Source organism: Taudactylus pleione, unplaced genomic scaffold, assembly GCF_031769625.1.
Source record: "Taudactylus pleione unplaced genomic scaffold, aTauple2 ptg000352l, whole genome shotgun sequence".
NCBI lineage: Eukaryota > Metazoa > Chordata > Amphibia > Anura > Myobatrachidae > Taudactylus > Taudactylus pleione.
The window spans coordinates 229,404-249,880 of NW_028284753.1; the positions used below are offsets into that span (position 1 = coordinate 229,404).

Genomic DNA, 20,477 nt, shown 5'->3' on the forward strand with positions numbered 1-20,477 from the left:
GGCCAAAAGTGTCCCCTCGCAGGCTCGATTCACTCGCAACGCTTTGGGACGGTGGCTCACTGCGCTCGCCACAAAAATGTATTCCCCCTCTATGCCCACGTGGATGGCAACACTGGAGTGGTCCGGCACTTTTGCAGTGGTCACGTGGTTGCAACATTAGAGAGGTACTTTCTCCAACTAGGATCTAGCAGCAATCATCAAGGTTCGGAGTGTGAGATGACCTGGCATATGCTGGGTCTAGTATACTAATTAATCATAACATTAAAGAACACCCAGGCTACACGTATCACTTGTGTACTTTTTTGTGGGTTTGAAGCCTTTTTTGACATTGTTCAAAGTACTATTCCACTATTCCACAGACATGTAACTGAAAAGTAAAAATGTCTCCCATTAGCAGTATAGGTTGAATTCTGCTCGCAGAGGTGCCAGAAATCCAGTCCTTTTATGGGGAGGCTGTGCTCAATTCCGCAAAGAAGGGGGGGGGGGTCATTATATGTGCACCTGCTCTAACCCTTTGGGGCTCATTTATCATTTTATATTTGTTTCCCCAGATGTATCACAGAAGGATCACAGCAGATATCTCCGATACCTGCTGCAATCCTTCCATTCATAGCCATATCCCCCATAGGTTCTATGGGGGATGCGGTGTTGCTATATTTACCAGAAAATGGCCTCCGCAGCTACCGCCATCTGAAATTGCGGTAGCCCATTGTAGCCTATGGGCTACAGACCGCGGATTCAGCCAGCAGAGGGATCCCCGGAAATCTCATAGTTATCATTACTTAATGCAGTGGTGTGAATATTTCTTTTTATCTACCAGTACTGTATCTGTCACTGTCATTGTTCTCCAGCCTGAAAGTGGCACTTCGCCACAGAATATATACATATGACACAATCAGTAGACTCTCAAAACAGATTCTGGGACTCTGCTTGGGGTCCTAACACTTGAGGTCCTAAAGGACAAGGTAAAAAGGATTTCCTACTGTATGTAGCAATGGTACTTCAGGCAACTGGTAAACCTTGGCAGCCAACCAAAGACACCTGCTACAATACGTAAATAGGGCCAGTAGGTCTCAGTTACTATCATTAGGTGTAAAAATTGTATTAAACATACTGGGTTCCATTGCACACAATATAATTTATAGATGAAGAAAAGAAAGTCTATAGCAGTCCGAGAGAGTGCAGACCTTGCCTCGTGAGTCACACTGAGGACACTGTGTTATGCTACACTAGCCCAATACACAGAACAGGAATGGGTCAACAGCTGGGTTCATTTGTAAGGCAAGGCATCCCAGTGCAATTCTCTCCATTAATAGACATCTTGGACAACTGGCTCTACTCACTGGATGTAATTAGGTTTAGAACTCGCATGGAATTCTAACTAATTACCTGAGGAATTCATCATTCCTCCTCTCCATCAGTATCTATTCCGAAAAGCTGTCATTTTTGCGATGACAGCTTTTCAGGAAATAGATAGTTTTTCCTCTCTCAGCACTCAGCACTGCCTACAGCTGCGGTAATTCTGCGTGCCCCCCCAAACCCCTCTCCCCCCTCCGCTCACCTCCCCCCCATCCTCACCTGCCGCTGCAGCCGCCTCCTGCTCTGTCTGCTGTTCTGACACGTGTTCTCCAGGCAGAACACAGTAAAGTTTAGGAAAAAAAAGTTTGTTTTTCTTTCTGAACTGGAGAACACAGTGTCAGAACAACCACCGGAGCCAGAAGAGAGACTAGGGAGCGCCAGAGGGAGTGGAGGAGGACCTGCCCACGCTGACACAGGTAAGTGTCACCTACTATACACCACCTCACAGTGGCGGATAGTAACTGCATCAAATTCCGAAAATACCAAATTTTGGAATTTGATGAAAAGCATAATTTCCATATCCCCATACCAATGTACTAATGTATGGGGAGTGTGGAAATTAACGCAAGCGAACTTAACCAGGAGATATCAGTGATATTTCCTGTGTTAAGTGTCTTCATGAATATTAAAATAACGGTAATTAAGGAAAATGTCCTTAAAAACTTTATTTTAGTGTTTATGAATTAGCCCCTGTGTCTTGTACATCAAACCTGTATACATGAACATATGGCACAGTGCTTGCGTGTTTGTGTGTGTGTGTGTTGTGTGTGCGTGCGTACATGTGTGTGTGTGTACTGTATATTTATGTTACTTGATGGTTAAGAGGTAATTTATATCACCTTTTTAGTTTCCTTTAGAGGTAGAGGATATGCTTTTGTCTGCTGATACAATACCACAAAGCGGAAATATGATGTTTAGTACATGTTGGTAACATTGAGCACTGTAACAATACAAGTGCCAAAGATGATAACATTGCACAAAATCCCAGTAAGATGCATTCCTGACTAGAACTACACTGAATCAGCATAACCTTCAAATTGTTTTAAGAAATGTAAAAAAAAAGAAAAAAGAAAAATGAATTTATCAGACGGGTTAGCAGTTCTAAGCTACCACAAGAACAAGTGTTATGTCTGGAAAATTAGAAACTCAAACTGGTCACAGTACAATGACCCATTCCCATCTACATAGGCCAGATGTGATTTTACAAGTATCTACAGTAGATTTCCCAGATCTCTAGGATTAACGCTTTTCCCCCAACAAAAGTCATAATGTCTGCCAAACATCTGGAACTGCATATATTGTGTTATGTGGTGTACACACTTAAATAACAAATAGTTAGATCAGACCACCTGCCCAAGTTATGCACAAACGACTTTGTGCATATGCACCTACCAATCGACTGCCCGTGCCCGATATGTCTGACTAGATGAACCAGCTGTGATGTCATTATTGTTGGTTCCTGTGGCCGGCATATGGGTCAGTCGTTGGTCATGTGTACATATGAGCAAATGAGAAAGATATATCTGTCAGATATATTGTATCTGCCGTGCAGCACGGCCAATGCAATATATCTGTGAAATATGTCTTCCACAGATATACTGTGTGTACAGACTGCCATATAGACTGAACAATATATAGTTTGTCTGTTGTATGAACGATATATCTCCTAATATTTACCCAGCATAAAACCAAACTCAGTCACGTTGCTTCATCACTTTTGCAACAATGTTATCAGCATCATCTCTAAATTGTATATGGGGCTCATGGATGCTCTAATACTGGCCATACACGGAACGATGTAGGTGACGATCCCGACAAACAGGTTCAAGGGGTTGTGCAATTTGAATGATCACTGTCTGCCTCCATACTGTACACAATGATGTATGGTGTACATTGCTTATTATACTCCTTTTCCACTAAAATCTCGACTCCAACCCAGGACACTGAGTACGGGTCACAGCCGGGTGTTACCCACTACACACCAGTGGCTGAGCCCGGGTTATTTCCCAGGTCCAGCCAATCACACCGGACCCAGATCTTCCATGACCCGGTCTTCTGGTGATACAGTGGACACTTGTAGATGATGTCATCACCAAGCCCTACTGAAGCCAGCCAATATGCTGGTTGGAGGCATGACCCGGGTCAGGGTCGCGCCGTTTACACTGCATCGTTACCCAGGTTATTCCCAGGTTCAACTTGGGTAGTGACCAGGGTTGGATTCTTGGGTCACTCAACCCAGGTTTTTTTTCAAGGACCCTTTTACACCGAGCTGCGGTCCGGGTAGACTTGGCAATAACCCAGGTTATTAAAGCAGTGGATTAGGGGTATTACACTGCATGAAGTACCGGTCTGGATATTAGAACATGTTTGAAAATCAAATTAAACAATCACAACTATTTTCAGTAGAAATCATTGATCAGTTACAGGAAGCTCCATCTCTTCCTAATGCCAATTGTTCTGTGTATTTTTGTAATAAAATATGATTAACATGATTTCCCTGTACTATGGGCCTGATTCAGAGATGTACGCTAATTTTGCCGCTGCTGCGCATTTGTGTAAAAGCCACAGGAAGCGTCACTGATCCACTACTGCATCAAAAGATACAGCATCGGATCAACAGCAGGAACAGCGGACATATGAGTAACCCTCAAGTTGCTCAGGATATCTGGCAAAATCACACTGAGGCCAGTGAAACTGTGACCAAGGAAATAGACACTGACTTTGGCACGCCAAGAAAATGGGGACGACACGCCTCCCATTTTCCGGAACACTCTCTGTCGCTGCCCTCAAACACCAGCAGCATGTTGCTCATGCTGCAGCTTTTGGGGCACTGCGACCGACGGCGTAAGACCAGATCTGCACATGCGAAGTGCAACTCCTGCGCATGTGCAGATCAATAAACATCGGAAATTTATGTAGATCATGCTTGCCGACATTCTGGCAGCCCCCTTCGGGAGGGGACAGCCAGGTCGGCCAAGCAGGGGGGCGAGGAGCTGCATAGGGGGCGTGGCTGGGCATATTACCTGGTAATGGGGGTGGAGCAGGGGCGTGGCCACTGAATCGCTTCATGTTGGCCCCGCCCCCGCTACACAATGCAGAGATTATCGGCATTGTGTACTTTTCCGGCTTGGCTATTTTTCCGGGGGACCGGGAATGGCACACAATTTTTGGGAGGCTCCCAGGCGAATCAGGAAAGTAGGTAAGTATGACGTAGATACTGTATCAGATTTACATAAATCTCTGAATCAGGCCCTATATACAGTTAGAAAGAAATTTACCTGAGCATTTAATTGTATAGTTTCACTGAATACAATTAAACAATATGCATACATTACTCAGTGTCTACTCGCTGCCACCTGGGTGTTAAGCAGCCATAAATAAAAATACTTCAAAAAACATAAAGGGGAAAATGAGATCAGCCACTAGCTGTGACTGGGTGAATAGACTTCCTGAGCTCAATTAAGGTCACTAATTCTTGTAGCATTTCTGCAAGGAGAAAGTATATATTTAATTCTGTTAGAATATTTATTTTTATCCCAAATATACTATTTTATGGGCAAAGACAGAAAGCCCACTTGTTACAGCAATCTTGACAGGTACTTGTAATTATACCAGCACCATAGCCATGCGTACCTGAACACCACTTTGATATTGCAGAGTTATATAGGCACCCAGCCACTTAACCAGTGGTGTTGGTGTATTGATTGATAGCAGGTACAGCCATACTCACTGTTATATGCCAACTTGTTATGGAACGGAGCTAATGAGTGTATTATGCTTGTGGGTAGTGGTGCAGGGCTGCTGGAACAGCTTTATAATTAACTGGGTCTCTAATAGGATCTAAGTAGGATACCTCTGTCACCCATCATGCCACTCTACACAGCAAAGACAAGACGGCCTCTGCACATGCTTAGTAGTGACTTCGGTGGACAACCAGGAACAAGGCATGAAGCCTTCTTGGAGGGACAGGAAGACTGGAGTGATGCTCAGTAGCACAATCCTCTTTCAACACTCTGTCCCAATCTCTACATAAGGCATCTTGGATTCAAGATGACCAATGTGAAACTGCAGTACAGCAATTTCACATTGGCCATCTTGGATTCAAAATGAGGCTGCTTCATCCCTGGGAACAAGCAACAGCAAGGAGGAGGCAATAACAGTGGCCACTGCCCAGGCATGGTGAGTTGTATATGGCCTGGAAGGGTGGGTGTATGGTGGGTAGTGTGTGTCCTGGGGAGGAAGGAGGGGGGTGTAGATGCAAACATTAGCTGGTCTGCAAACACAGATATATTTTTCGGCAGACCAATGTTATGTAGAAGAAACGTAAGCAAGCCATCAACTTTCCACTATGTAAATGGGGCTCACTCATAGCATAAATATACCTGTAAGCAAATAAGGGTACTGTATACTGCACTTTTGTACTAGTCATGCATTGTAGTTACTATTTTTTAATTAATGGATTCACACACTGGACAGATTGTGGGATCTTTATTCCTGTGCCTATAAACCTAAACGATTTAATATCTACTTCTCATCAGCCTGGAGGCCACTGATTAAAGCTGATTATATGGCAGGGATAGCGTGATAGCATGTTCAATTTTGCTATAGACTGAAGTGATGGGCTCCATTTTTGCTGTATATTTTCATACTGTAGATGTGATCACAAATTATATTGGGAAAAAGTAAGAGTTTAGTAAAAATTCAGTACTGTAATAAATGTGAATATACTTCAACCTTCAGATACTCTATTAACTTGTAATGTTGCCAGTATCCCTATCTGATAAGTGCTTGCACAGGAGTGATTTATTAGATTCAGTTATCACATACATTTGATCTGGAATCAGGTAAGTTATATTCTCTTCTCTTTCCCAGTGAATTATTTTTCAAAGAATATGCTCCACTGACTCTCCTATAACTGGTTAACTTCAAACAAACATTGCTCTGCTATAAAATTAAAGTGAAGAATACTGGCCAAGTGAAAGAGGTCAGACTGACCCCAGGAACAGAGCTGTCAGGGCAATGAAATGTAGACTGTTTGTTACTCTAGTTATAGCTATAGAATGGGTGAGACTAAGAACAAATTAACCCTATGTGTGTTTTCTCTGGAGCGGCAAAGTGTTCCTGTGCTTTTTATAGGTAAAAACAGAGCATTTTGAGATCAGAGGGCTAGAGAAGTCTGTTTCACTGATGCATTTTACATTGCTTGTTTCATCTGGTTAGTTTTTATTAAGTTTACTCATTTCTAAAGTACATTGTTGTTGTTGTTTTTGCATAAATTAGTGCCCCCAAACAGATAGATGTTGCCAGACATACAGTGATATAGGGGCCAATTCATCATCACTTATTTTTCACAAAAGAATGTGAAAATTAAAATTTTCACATACTTTTGTAAAAATAAGTGTCAGGGCCATTCATCAAGTTCTGAAAAGGCATTTTTTTCAGAACTTGATGGTGTGACTGAACTGCAGTTTCAGGTGGCATTCAGCCCCTGATAACCTTCCAGCCTGAAGATTTACATGGCAACTACAGCAGAGGGATCTATTCAGATCCCTCCCTGCTGTGACTGCATTGCAGAGCCCCAGAGCTCTCACTGCAGACATGTGACCTGGACTCACCGAGAGAAGACAGGTGAGCCAGGGTGGGGAGAGGATGCGGTGGGGGGAGGCGTTGTTAACAGAGGATCGGACACCCACAAGGGGAGGGAGGTGATCAAACACCCGCGCAGGGGGGCGCATCGGACACCCGCGGAGGGGCCTGATTGGACACCGGAGGACGCTGGGAGGCAGGGGGTGTTAGCCAGCGGGGAATAGAGAGTGAGGGAGGGGGGAAGAGACATGCAGCAGCGAAGAAATCCTTGTGGATACCTCAGTTGTGGGGGGAAAAGTATCACTTTCCAAAAAGCTGACTCCGCAAAAAGAGCAGCTTTTCAGAAGTGATATTTTTGTGAGGGAAGTATGATGAATGCTTCCAAAACAATTTTCAAACTCGCAGCGAGTTTAAAACATAATTATCACTAATGATAATGTCATGATGAATAGGCCCCATAGAGTCTAGTCACTATGATGTACATGCCTTTTAGATCTTGAGTTGCTCTCCCCACCAGGAATCGGTATGAAATACCACCAGCCGCAACGCTGGAAATCCCGATCGTCGCTAAGGTAAGCCCTAACCTCCTTAGGGGTGCCTAACTCTAACCTCCCCCCAAGTGCCTAACCCTAATCCCCCTTCTAAGTGCCTAACCCCCCCCCTTCCCCGCTGCCTAAACCTAAGTCCCCCGGGGAGGTGCCTAACCCTACGTCCCCCCCCGGGGCTGTCCGCTATCGGTGCCCGGCATCCCTTCGATCGGGATGCCGGGCGCCTGTCTCCCGGCATCGGGGAAATGACAGGCGTCTAGACATAGACGCCCGGCATTTCACCTTCGCCGGGATATGACAGTCGGGAAGCCGGCTGTCGGTATTAAGGCAGCCGGTTTCCCAAATGTATACCCCCCACCAATACACAGGTTAGGCCGATTCTGCCCTACTGGGGTCAGCAGCATCACTGGTCCAGGCCATTTGTGTCATTGGTTTGGGAGATGAATACGTTGAGTTGTGGTTATGGGTTGGCAGTTGGCCTCCTATCTAGGTATGGGTGGACTTATTGCAGACGGTGATATTGCTTAGTGGGGCTATTCTTTCCTTGCCACCATACTTTATCTATCCTCTTTTCCCTCTTGACAGTTACTTTATTATAAATACATAAAGCTGGGCTTTCTTTTCCCCATATAAATGATTCTGTGTTGTTATTTATATTTAAGGTTAAGGGGTCTATTCATCATCACTTAATTTCTATAAAGGTAGGTGAAAATTATTTTTGTATAAATTAAGTGTCAGGGTAATTCATCATTCATATAACACAGGAGTTATCACTGATATCTCCTGGTTACAATTGTCCCCCGATAATTTCCACAGTCCCCATACTATATTATGGGGATGTGGAAATTATGTAATTCATCAAGGTCCAAAAAAGCATTTTGTTTATCTTAACAGTGAGAATGTATGCCACCCTGAGATGGCGTACAGCACCCAATGTAGCAGAGGGATCTGAAAAGATCCCGCCCTGCTGTGTTATCTTACTTTAATGCAGTCCTCCTGTGATGAATGCCTCCAATACTTGGATTGAATTTACAGCGAGTTCAGTCCTTAATTATCTTGATTAATAGACCCCTAAGTGTTTAAGCAATTATCTTGCACTAAGGGAGCAGCCACACATCAGACAATAGGGCATTCTGGACAGAATTGTTCAGATTACCAAGCATTTAGGAGGTATTTCCATTCACTGCTGCTCTGCATAGCAGTTCTGCTGTGAATGGGTGCTGCACACAGCTGCTACTGGTGCGTGTGGCAGTGAAGAGGTGGTAGGAGAGCCACTGGAAGTGGATAACAGTCAACCCAGCGCTTGACATTAGGGTAACGCCCACTCTGTGACACGGCCACGTCCCACATTATGTGGCCACATTCCCTGTCCCCTCCTGTACACCTCCAATGTTGGGAGGCATGTATGAGGCAAGTTATCCCTAATCTTTAAAACATTTAACATTGAAATACAGAAATAAAACACAAATATTTTAATTTAGAGCCCAATTACAGTATACAGTATGCATTTAACTTTAATTAAAAAATGAAGTGTATAATTCTAATGCCAGTTGGTATGTAGCCTTATGACCACTTCCAATTACTTTCAATTATTTCTTTTTCACCTTGCAGTGCCAGATCACACATGAGCAAAGGACTGGTGGCCCAAAAACTGGAGTAGTTTAAGTCATACATGCCCACCCTCCCGAAAATCGCGGGAGGCTCACCCCCGGAAGAGTAGGCATATCTCCCGTATGCTGCCCACTTCCTAGTAAAGTGGGCAGGATGGGGAGATTTTACCGGGAATTTTCGGGTCCGCCAAAGAGGGTGGGCTAAAATGACGCAAATCACGTAATTTAGCCGCGCCACCTACCCGCAGACACGTGAATTGCGGCGAATCCCTGTGATGGGGCGGGGCCTATTTACGCATACGCCCCCCCAAAGTAGTCAGGCTTCTCCCGGGGAGGAGATATATAAAGTCGGCAAGTATGGCTTAAGTGAGTTTCTCAATAAACCAAAAATGCAAGTGTTTTTTTTTTTTTTTTTTAAATAAAAAAAATTTTAGTTTAATTTTATTAACCAAGAAATAAATGCTTTATTTAATAAAGCATTTTTTTCCTCTAATGGCAATAGCGCTAAGAAATGGTGAAAGTGATAAAAGGATTACAATAGTACATGCTCCATTGTGCTACTTCTTAAACAGGCTTCTCGATGTCTTGCATGGGGTTCCCTTATCCAGGGGTACAGTGGATGTACTAAACCTTGGAGAGAGATAAAGTGGACATAGATAAAAAAAACAACCAATCAGCTCACTATACAGGCTGTACCAGAAAAATTAGGACCTGGTTGGTTGGTACTTTACCTTGCTCCACTTTATCTCTCTCCACAATATCTCTCCAAGGCTTAGTACATCTACCCATGGCTGGCAACAGAAATCTTTGGGCCCAGTACACTTATATTTCTGGGGAGCCTTCCCCTTAACCCCCCTCGACCCCTCCTCCAAACATCCCTCCACTGCATGTGCCAATACATATATAACCAAATACAAGACACTGTAATTGTGCAGATACAGGAAACTGTACAATATGGGGGCCATTCAGGTTGAAGTGATTCATTTTTGATTTTTTATTAAAATCAGTACATACTGTCACAGTAAAACTGTGTGATGAGGGTGCCAGAACTCAGGAGGGACTCACCACAGCCAGGGTGTCTCGTGTCTATAGGGACAGCGATGGGGCTGCGGGCAGCTGCCTCTGTCTATAAATGCCCTCTGACCAAGTCTGTGACAGTGTGCCCAGTGGAAGGTGGTTTTTCTATTGGTCTCAAACTTGCTCCTAGGCAACGGCGGCAAAAGGAGACGGGTAAGGGCAAGCACAGTGCTTCGTGATGACATTGGCACCACCAGGACCAGACCAAGTGACAGGGTAACTAGGGGAAGGGGGGTGGTGGTTATTGAGGCCTATTAATTAGTTTTAAGTTAATTGTCAGGCGGGCGAAGCGGGCAGTTTAAAAAGTATTAATAGGCACTGCATCCCTGTTTTTTTTTTTGGATCCCTTATTCTCGGGGCCCGTATGACTTTCGGATGCCCGGTTTGGGTGTTCCTTTTGTCCTCCCCTGTCGCCGAGCTTGCATCTACCTACCAGAGAGACATGGCAAAAACTATCTCTAGTGAAAACACCCATTTTGCACGAGTAACAGGTTTTCTTCCGTTGCTAAATAAACCCATATCTGCTCGGACTGAGGTCCTCTGACATCACCTCAAGGACACAGAGGACCATATATAATACCCTGCAATTTGCCAGACCCGGCATGATTCTGGCGAGATAGTTACTAGATTTAAAGCTGCAATTATGTTAAAGGCAAAAGCAACCTGGTTTTGCTGTTAACATAATTGTCTCTTTAAATCTAATGATTATTTCACCAGAATCCTTTAAATCGGGGCCTACTACATTTGGCCCAGAGTGATATAGTTCTACAAGAATCTACACATTTTAATATGGGGCAGCTGGGATACACAGATACTATTATACTTATAATTTGGAAGATTTGGTAAAAGGTCAAAAACATCATGATTATATGACTACAGCTATGTATATTTTTCGTGCAAATTATGTATAGTAATATACTGTATACTGGCTGGCGAATAGGCAAGACTCCTATTACCACTGCCAGTCAGAATCGTCGTACAGCGTACTCAGCTGCCCAAGCAAGATTATCTATTGCAGCAATAAGTGTTGATAGAAAATATTTGCTATCGCTGCTTTATAGTAAATAGGCCTGATGGTATAACATTATATATTGCAGTAAAACAGCATACAGCAGTATACTTACTTACAAAGCTTCACAAACATGAACAGATTCTGGAATATAATAGTTATGAAACGGTTTGCTTGAAACAGAGGATTTAAATAAATTTTAATTCAATTGATTTGGGTAAGTTCTCCAGTTGTGTTGTTAGCAATAATATGAGATATGGTAAGAACTTACCTTTGTTATCTCTATTTCTACAAAATCCATAGGGTTCCACAGGATACCTTGGGGGTATAGGTGATGACGTCAGGCATCGGGCACCAGAGAGTTAAGTTTTCAGCCTCCCCGGATTCACTAGGGTCTCCCTCCTATACCCCGCCCCCGAGCCAAGACATCTCAGTTACGTACCAAGCCAATGGCCGGAGGAGGAGAATGAAGAGAGAGAAAAAAGATCGGGACACATACAAGAATCACATTCTCACCAGAGGGAGACGAAAAAAAAATGGTGACCAGAGTAAAGCCCATCTGCAGCACAGGTGCGACAGGGCGGGAGTCCTGTGGAACCCTATGGACTTCGTAGAAATAGAGATAACAAAGGTAAGTTCTTGCCATATCTCATATTTTCTACATCAGGGTCCATAGGGTATCCACAGGATATCTTGGGGATGTCCCAAAGCAGTATCCTTTAAGGGTGGGGACGCTCCTGTGCTGAAAGGAGAATCCGCCGCCCGAAGGAAGCATCCTGAGAGGCAAAGGTGTCAAACGCGTAATACCTCACAAAGGTGTGGACAGAGGACCACGTGGCAGCCTTGCAGATCTGGACTGCAGAGGCACCACGTCGAGCTGCCCACGAAGGACCCACAGACCTAGTGGAATGAGCCCTCACAGAGGATGGAACCGGAAGGCCTTCATGAAGATAAGCTTCTGAAATTGCCATATGAATCCAACCTGCCAAAGTTTGCTTTGAAGCAGGCCAACCCTTTTTACGGAAGCCATAGAGGACAAACAAGGCATCCAACTTCCTAAACGAAGAAGTGCGGTCAACATAAATCCGTAAAGCCAGCACAACGTCCAAAGTGGCCTCACCCACTGAAAGATTAGGTGAGTTAAAAGCCGGCACAACGATTTCCTCGTTGATATAGAAACTTGAAACAACTTTTGGAAGGAATCCAGGACAAGTGCGCAGCACCGCCCTGTTCCTATGAAAAATCAGAAAAGGGGGTCTACAGGAGAGAGCCCCTAAGTCAGAAACACGTCTGGACGAAGCAATGGCCAGAAGGAATATTGTTTTAGTTGTCAGCCATTTAAGGTCCACTGAGCCCAGTGGTTCAAACGGCGGTCCTTGGAGAGCCCTCAGGACCACAGCTAAATCCCAAGGCGCCACCGGTGGAACAAAAGGTGGCTGAATTCGAAGAACACCTTGCATAAAGGTGCGCACATCAGGGATCGCAGCAATCCTACGATGGAACCAGACTGACAGGGCAGACACTTGCACCTTCAGAGAAGCAAGGCGAAGCCCATGGTCTAGCCCCGCCTGTAGGAAAGCTAACACTCTAGACAGACGGAACTCCCGAGGGGCATAACCTCTCGGGCGACACCACTGGAAGAACGTATGCCACACACGATGGTGTATCCTTGCAGAAGATGGTTTCCGAGCTCTTAGCATAGTTTGTACCACAGAGCTGGAAAACCCCCGGACCTTAACATGGCCGTCTCAACAGCCACGCCGTCAAAGACAACCAAGCCAGGTCGGGGTGAAGACAAGGACCCTGTGATAGCAGGTCCGGTCGTAGCGGCAACTGCAGAGGAATGTCCATGGACAGACTCTGAAGGTCTGAGAACCAGTGCCGCATGGGCCACGAGGGAGCTATCAACAGGAGCATACCTCCCTCCTGTTTGATTTTCTGGATTACCCGCGCAAGAAGGGAAAACGGAGGAAAGAGATAAGCAAACTGGAACGTCCACTGGACGGACAGAGCATCCACCAGAGACGCCTTTTCGTCTCTTGTTCGAGACCCGTACACCGGCAACTTGTTGTTGTGCCGTGACGCCATGAGGTCCTTCTCTGGAAGACCCCACCTGTCCACCAGAAGTTGAAAGACGTCCTGGTGCAGAGACCATTCCCCCGGATGTACGTCCTGGTGACTGAGAAAATCTGCCTCCCAGTTTAGGACTCCCGGGATGAATACTGCTGATATGGCCGGGAGATTGCGCTCTGCCCACACCAGGATGCGGGTCACCTCTACGAGTGCTGCCCGACTTCGGGTGCATCCTTGTCGATTTATGTAGGCGACAGGGGTGGTGTTGTCCGACTGGACCTGCACGGGGTGACCTTGGAGAACCCGATGTGCCTGCTGGAGAGCATTGAAAACCGCGCGGAGTTCCAAGATGTTTATTGGAAGCTCCTTTTCTGCCTGAGTCCACCTGCCCTGGAACAAGTGTGGACCCATGACAGCTCCCCAGCCCGAAGGCTGGCATCCATTGTTAACAGGACCCAGTTCGCCACCCAAAATGGACGACCCTTGTTGAGGTGGGTCGTCTGCAACCACCAGGCTAGAGACAGGCGAACCTCCGGAGTGAGCACCATCGTCTGGGACTTTAGACTCTGAGGCAGGCCGTTACATTTGGACAGGCTCAATTGCTGCAGAGGTCTGGAGTGAAACTGGGCATATTCCACCATGTCGAATACTGACACCATGGAGCCCAGTAACCTCATCACCGAGTGCAGAGACACTCTGCGACTCTGCAGACAACTGCGCACCCTCAACTGTAAGGCAGAGATCTTTTCCCCCGTCACAAAGATCCTCTGCTGTCTGGAGTCCAATAAGGCTCCGAGGTGCAGAATCCTCTGAGACGAGATCAGGGTGGACTTTTGCCAGTTTATTAACCAGCCGTGACGTTGCAGTACTGCAATCATCAGGTCCACGTGGCGTAGAAGGAGCTCTGGAGATCCTGCCACCAACAGAAGGTCGTCTAGGTACGGCAACATGCGGATTCCCTGCAGCCGCAGGGAAGCCGCCATGACCGCCATGACCTTGGTGAACACTCGTGGTGCTGTCGCCAGGCCAAAAGGTAACGCCCGGAACTGGAAGTGATCATTGCGGATTGCAAACCTGAGGAACTGCTGATGGCGCAAAAGAATAGGGACATGCAGGTAAGCGTCCTGTATGTCCAATGACACCATGTAATCCCCAGGTTCCAGCGCCAGAATGATGGACCGTAGGGTCTCCATCTGAAACCGCGGCACCCGCAAGGACTTGTTGAGGGCCTTGAGGTTGAGAATTGGACGGTACGACCCATTGGGTTTCTGCACCAAAAATAGATTGGAATAGAAGCCCTGGCCCCTCTGGGAGAATGGAACAGGCACTATAACTTCAGCCTGGAGCACAGTGTGCAAAACCTTCCGCAGTTCCAAGGCTTTCTTCCGGTCTAATGGAAGGCCCGTGGTGAAGAACTGGGATGGGGGCCTGTGCCGAAAGGAGAGGGCATACCCGTGAGAAACCACCTTGTGAACCCAATTGTCTGTCGTGGTTATCGACCAACACTGGGCGAACTGCAGCAGGTGGCCTCCCACTTTGGGATCCCCCAAAGGGAGGCCCGGACCATCAGGCCGCAGGTTTGTCATCTGACTTAGGGGCCGGACGTCTGGTACTCCAGGCCTGTTTCCTGGGCTTGGCCGATTTCTTGGGCCCAGCCTGTCGGGGAAAAGACTGTGCTTTAGGCCTACCCTGGGCCCTGTAAGGCCGAAAGGACGACGTACCCGAATTTGAAGGGTCCGTAGCAGACGGGAGACATGCAGATTTGGCTGCCGCCAGCGTGGCTACAATTTTGTCCAGATCCGGACCAAATAGGACTTCTCCATTAAAAGGAAAAGCTTCTAAGCCCTTTTTGGAATCAGCGTCCGCCTCCCAAGATCGCAACCATAAGGTGCGACGGCAGCAACAGCCGAAGAAATCCGAAGATGTGAGGATACTGATATCCAAGGCCGCTTCATTGATGTAAGTGGCAGAATCCCGGAGATTGCCTACCAACTCGGCCTGTTCAGCTGAACAGTCGGAATCCAAAGACGCCTCCAAACTATCAGCCCAGCGCTCCATAGCTCTGGCTACCCAACATACGGCCATAGCCGGTCTGGATGTCCCCCCGCGAGGGAATAAATGGACTTTAGGCAGATCTCCACCTTGCGGTCCGTAGCATCCTTCAAGGAGGACATGGAGGGCATGGGCAAGGTGGCACTTCGGACTAGGCATGTCACATGAGAATCCACTTGTGGAGGGGATTCCCACTTAGAAAAATAATTGTCCGCAAACGCATAAGCCACAGCTAAGCGCCTCTGAGGCTGATACCGTTTACCAGGGTGTTTCCACGCCTCCTCTAAATGGTCTACTAACTGACCCGAAAGAGGAAACACTGTGGCGTCACCCTTAATATCCTTAAAAAAGGCATATTTGGACTTGGACACCGGAGGATCGTCATCATCAATAACTAAAGCCGTGCGGACTGCCCGAATAAGGCCAGGAATATAAACCTTGGACTTAGCGTCCGACTCTTTAGTACGGAGAGGTTCTTGGTCAGATAGATCCAGAATCTCACCATCATCAGACGTCACGTCGTCATCCTCATAAGGAGCAGACAGAGACGCCACAGGCCGCTTATGTGGCCGCAACACAGACTCCCCTTGTAACACGTCCGACAAATGCTGTACCGAATTTGTCAGTGAATTAACCCACGCAGGCTCCTGTGAAACCTGGGGAGGGGAAATAGCGAGACTGTGGGGTACCATCAGTTGTCTCGGGAACCCCTGCATGGGTGACGACACCACTGACTGCTGGGACAATCACATCTGGGAAAATGCAGGTGGCGGAGCTAACTGGCCCACTAGGGTTGTAAGCGCTTTAGCGAAACAAGCCCAGGGAGGTTCCTGTACCGGAGCCGTGACAGTAATTGGCCGCGCCAATAAATAACACTGCCGACATAGCCCCTCCGCGTTACCCTCCCCCTCCGCTATTGGTACATTGCACTTAGTACACATAAGCTGGAGAGGAAATTCACTCTCAGACATGATGGTAAGTATATGACCCCTCTCACTGATACTCGTTAGTATAGTGGGAGAACTACCCTGCAATCACCGCACCGCAAGGGCTTTAGCAGAGGAAGAGCAGGGACAGTAAAATGGCTGACAGTAGAAAGTGAAAGTACAGGCAGCAGACGCTAGCAGAAGTCACATACTATGCAGAAGAAATTAATCCCTGCACTATCAGCGCTGTTCCTAAACTACACAGACACAGAGTCTGGTAGGACACAGCGCTGCATACACAGACCTGTTTCAACGGAGGAGAGGTATGCCGGGGGACCCAGACCGCGATGCCACCGCCAGCAGCTCCAGCAGCGTTCACCATACAAAGATGGCCACCGAGGAGCAGAGAGGAGGCTGGCCTGGGGGAGGAGCGCTTCCACAGGACCAATCGGCAGCGCAGAGAGGGCTGTGTGCAGCGGGGGAGGCGTCGGCTGTATACAGGGAAGGCGCGCTCCCCTGGCATGCAATTAACCCCTGGGACGCCGCAGCGCTTGCTGCTCAGCTGCGGCCTGCTGTCCCAGGGTAGTGGAAGCGGAGGTTAGTTACCTGGCTCCACGCTGCAGCCAGTCCCCAGGGAGCCCCCTGCCTGGGGACTGTGGACCCACCGCGGGACCCCGACTGCTTACCTGCTGCCCCTTGAATCCGGCCATGGTCCGAAACATCTGGGGTCACCACTAGCCGTGACCCCAGATGCTTACCAGCATCCCCGGATCAGTACCGTCGTTCTGGTACCGGCGGGGTGTAGGGGAGACAGCAAGGACGTCAGCAGTGACTGTCCATGCTGTACTCCCAGATGTGCAGCCACAGCTGCCATGAAGAAAACTTCAGGGGCTATCCTTAGCCCCCCTCTAAACATGTGCTCCGACTCCGAGCCAGGCACCAACGAAACTGGGATGCCTTGGCTCGGGGGCGGGGTATAGGATTGGGACCCTAGTGCATCCTGGGAGGCTGAAAACTTAACTCTATGGTGCCCGATGCCTGACGTCATCACCTATACCTCCAAGGTATCCTGTGGATACCCTATGGACCCTTATGTAGAAATAAGTGTTTATTGACATTTACAAGGTCACAAAAAGACAGAAAATAACACTGTTCATTTGAGATGATAGATGTATCAAATGTCATTAAAAAAGAATACATTACATATTATGGAGTACTGAAGGTATATATGTGTTAGGGGTGCAAATGATAAAAGTGTGTCTGGCAGAATAACTGGGATACAGGGCTATAAATGAATGTATCTACATTGTTTAGATAGACACAATAAACTGTCTTCTAATCAGGGACGAGTAACCTTGGAAAGCCAGCTGTTGTTTAACTATATGTTCCACCTCCATGGCAGAGCATCACGACAGCCTTAGATCAGCCACAATAGGGTGCCAAAGAGTGCTCAATACTGTATTACACAACATAGACATTTACATATGTACATATGTTTGTTTGAATACTCAATGTGCCATTGCAAACTTACCGCCCAATGTCATACCGGCCTCATAACATTTCCGCAAGCGACACGATGGACAGTTTTTCCTCCGGAATTTGTCAATCGTGCAGTCATTCCGGCTGGCACATAGATATTTCTGCTTTCCTAAATGGGGATGAAGAGATAGGATGATCGTGAGATAGAAGGACATGACAGTCATTACCAAGTTTTCCCACAGGATAATAAGTTTGAAGATAGTGCAGCATCCCCCATGGATTTAGGTGAAGAATAAACTGATAAAAGTGAATGTGAGGGAGGTGATGTTATTTTATTGAAAGATTTCTTTCATGGTGCCAATATGTTTATTTAACAGCGAGCCCTGGATGTCCGCTTATGCTCGCTCTAGTAGTTCTACAATCACCAGCATGTTTTGGCAAACGTGTATGCTGGCACAATACTTATCCAGTTTACGGCTGGCAGGGTTTGCTGGCACTAATAGCACCCCAGCTATAAATGCTCAATTCTCACTTATATTATAACTATATTTTATCACAACAATTGTTCCTGTGGGTGATTCAGGCCCATGCTAAACAGGCTAGGGTCGGTTGTCCTAATAACATGTGAGCCCCACTCAGTAGGTTTCTCTGTTATGGTGTCATCACTTCAGCCTGTCACAACCCACTGTTAGCAGCCTCTCTTGCACCTATGATGTCCCACTCCCTGCAATTGCCACTAATAATCTAATTTATTTTTTTTACAAATAGAATACCATTCACCATTCACCATCAAGGTGATGATTAAAGGTGTCACCTGAATGCTGCAGAAGGAACAAACGCATAAAGAACAAATGCTGCAGAATGGACAAACGCATGAAGACAGACAGTGAGAGTCTGGTGGAGGGAGAGAAGGCCATAGCAGATCATCTAAATGGTTATTTATGCTCGGTATTCACTACAGAAGGAGAGGAGAAGGGGCCACAGTTAAGTTGCAAGGCTATACATGAGGTAGATACAAGTACAGTATACTTACAGAGGAAAAGGTCCTAACAGAACTGACAAAACTGAAAGTGGACAAATCAATGGGGCCAAATGGGATACATCCAAGGATAGTGAAAGAGTTTAAAGGTGTGCTGCTAACACCATTAACCAAGTTGTTCAACCAGTCTCTAGCTACAGGAGTAATTCCAGAGGACTGGAAAAGAGCAAATGTAATCCCACTGTACAACAGTGGAAGCAAGAAAAGGCAAGTAACTACCGACCAGTGAGCCTTACATCAGTAGTAGGGAAAGTAATGGAATCACTATTAAAAGAAAGAGTTGTGGAACATGTCAAATCCAACAAATTGCAGGATCCCAAACAGCATGGGTTTACTAGGGGGAGATCATGCCACACAAATCTTATTGATTTTTTTGACTGGGTGACTAAAGTAATAGATCAATGGGGGGCCATAGATGTAGCTTATCTAGACTTTAGTAAGGCTTTTGACACGGTCCCGCATCACAGACTGATAAATAAACTTCAAACTTTGGGACTGGATTCTAAGATGGTTAAATGGATAAGAACTTGGTTGCAGAATAGGAAACAGAGTTGTAGTAAATGAATTGCAGTCTTAAGGTGCGTATACACTGGACGATATTACTGAGCGATTGCACGATTACGACATCGTAATCGTGCAATCGCTCAGTAATCATGCACAAATCGTGCACTAAAATGTAGGAAACGACCAGCGATGCGCGCGCCCACTGGTCGTTTCCGACATTGTCCATCGCCTGAACATGCAGGCCAATCGGCCGATAACGACAGATTAGTCATGTTCAGGAACGATGGAGTGTGCCTGCACGAATGATATCGTTCAGTGTAGGCACTGCAGGGGATCAGGAACGACGGTACGATTACAATGTCGTAATCGTACTGTCTTTCCTGATCGCACAGTGTGTATGCACCTTTAGGAGGGAAATGTTACAAGTGGTGTACCCCAAGGTTCTGTACTTGGACCAGTGCTTTTTAATATCATTGTTGGTGACATTGCAAATGGTATTAAAGGGAAAGTATGCATTTTTGGAGATGACACAAAAATATGCAACATGGTAGACACACCTGGAGGGGTAAGACAAATGATAGAGGATCTAGGTAGACTAGAGGAATGGTCAAGAACATGGCAACTACAGTTTAATGCTAACAAATGCAAAATTATGCACTTGGGTCTCAAGAACCCAAAAGCTAAATATAGCATTGAGGGTACTCTAATGAAAACTACAGAGGAGGAAATGGATCTAGGGGTCACTATTTCAGGGGACTTAAAGGCAGGTAAGCATTGTAACAAAGCAATGAGAAAGGCAAGTCAGATACTTAGTTGCATAGGGAGAGGAATCCGCAGCAGGAAGAAAGAAGTAATAATGCCCCTATATATTTCATTGGTACGGCCTCATCTAGAATACTGTGTTCAGTTCTGCGAGGTCCATAGGGTCCACAGGGTTGACCTTGGGGTATAGCTGGATCTGGATCCACGGGCACCACGCAGTTAAGCTTTGCTGCTCCCAGGATGCACTGGGTCCATCCTCCTCTATACCAGGCCCCAGCCACAGGCACCTCAGTTGGTAAGTAGCCAAGGCCGGAGAAGATAAAAACAGAGAGAATGAAGACTGGAACACACAAGAACCATACTCACGCAAAGGGAGAGACGGAAAAACGGTGACCAGCCACATAGCCCATATGAAACCAGGTGCCCTGTGGACCCTATGGACCTCGTAGAAAC

General features: G+C 46.4%; 1 protein-coding gene across 1 annotated transcript in view; it reads right to left on the reverse strand.

Moving 5' to 3' along the window:
- AR (androgen receptor) overlaps positions 1 to 20,477 on the reverse strand; it is a 455,147-nt gene that overhangs the window by 101,971 nt on the left and 332,699 nt on the right. Inside the window, exon 3 of the mRNA XM_088444238.1 lies at positions 17,772 to 17,888. Within this exon, the coding sequence (XP_088300364.1) occupies positions 17,772 to 17,888 (117 nt within the window). The remainder of the gene's footprint in view (positions 1 to 17,771; positions 17,889 to 20,477) is intronic.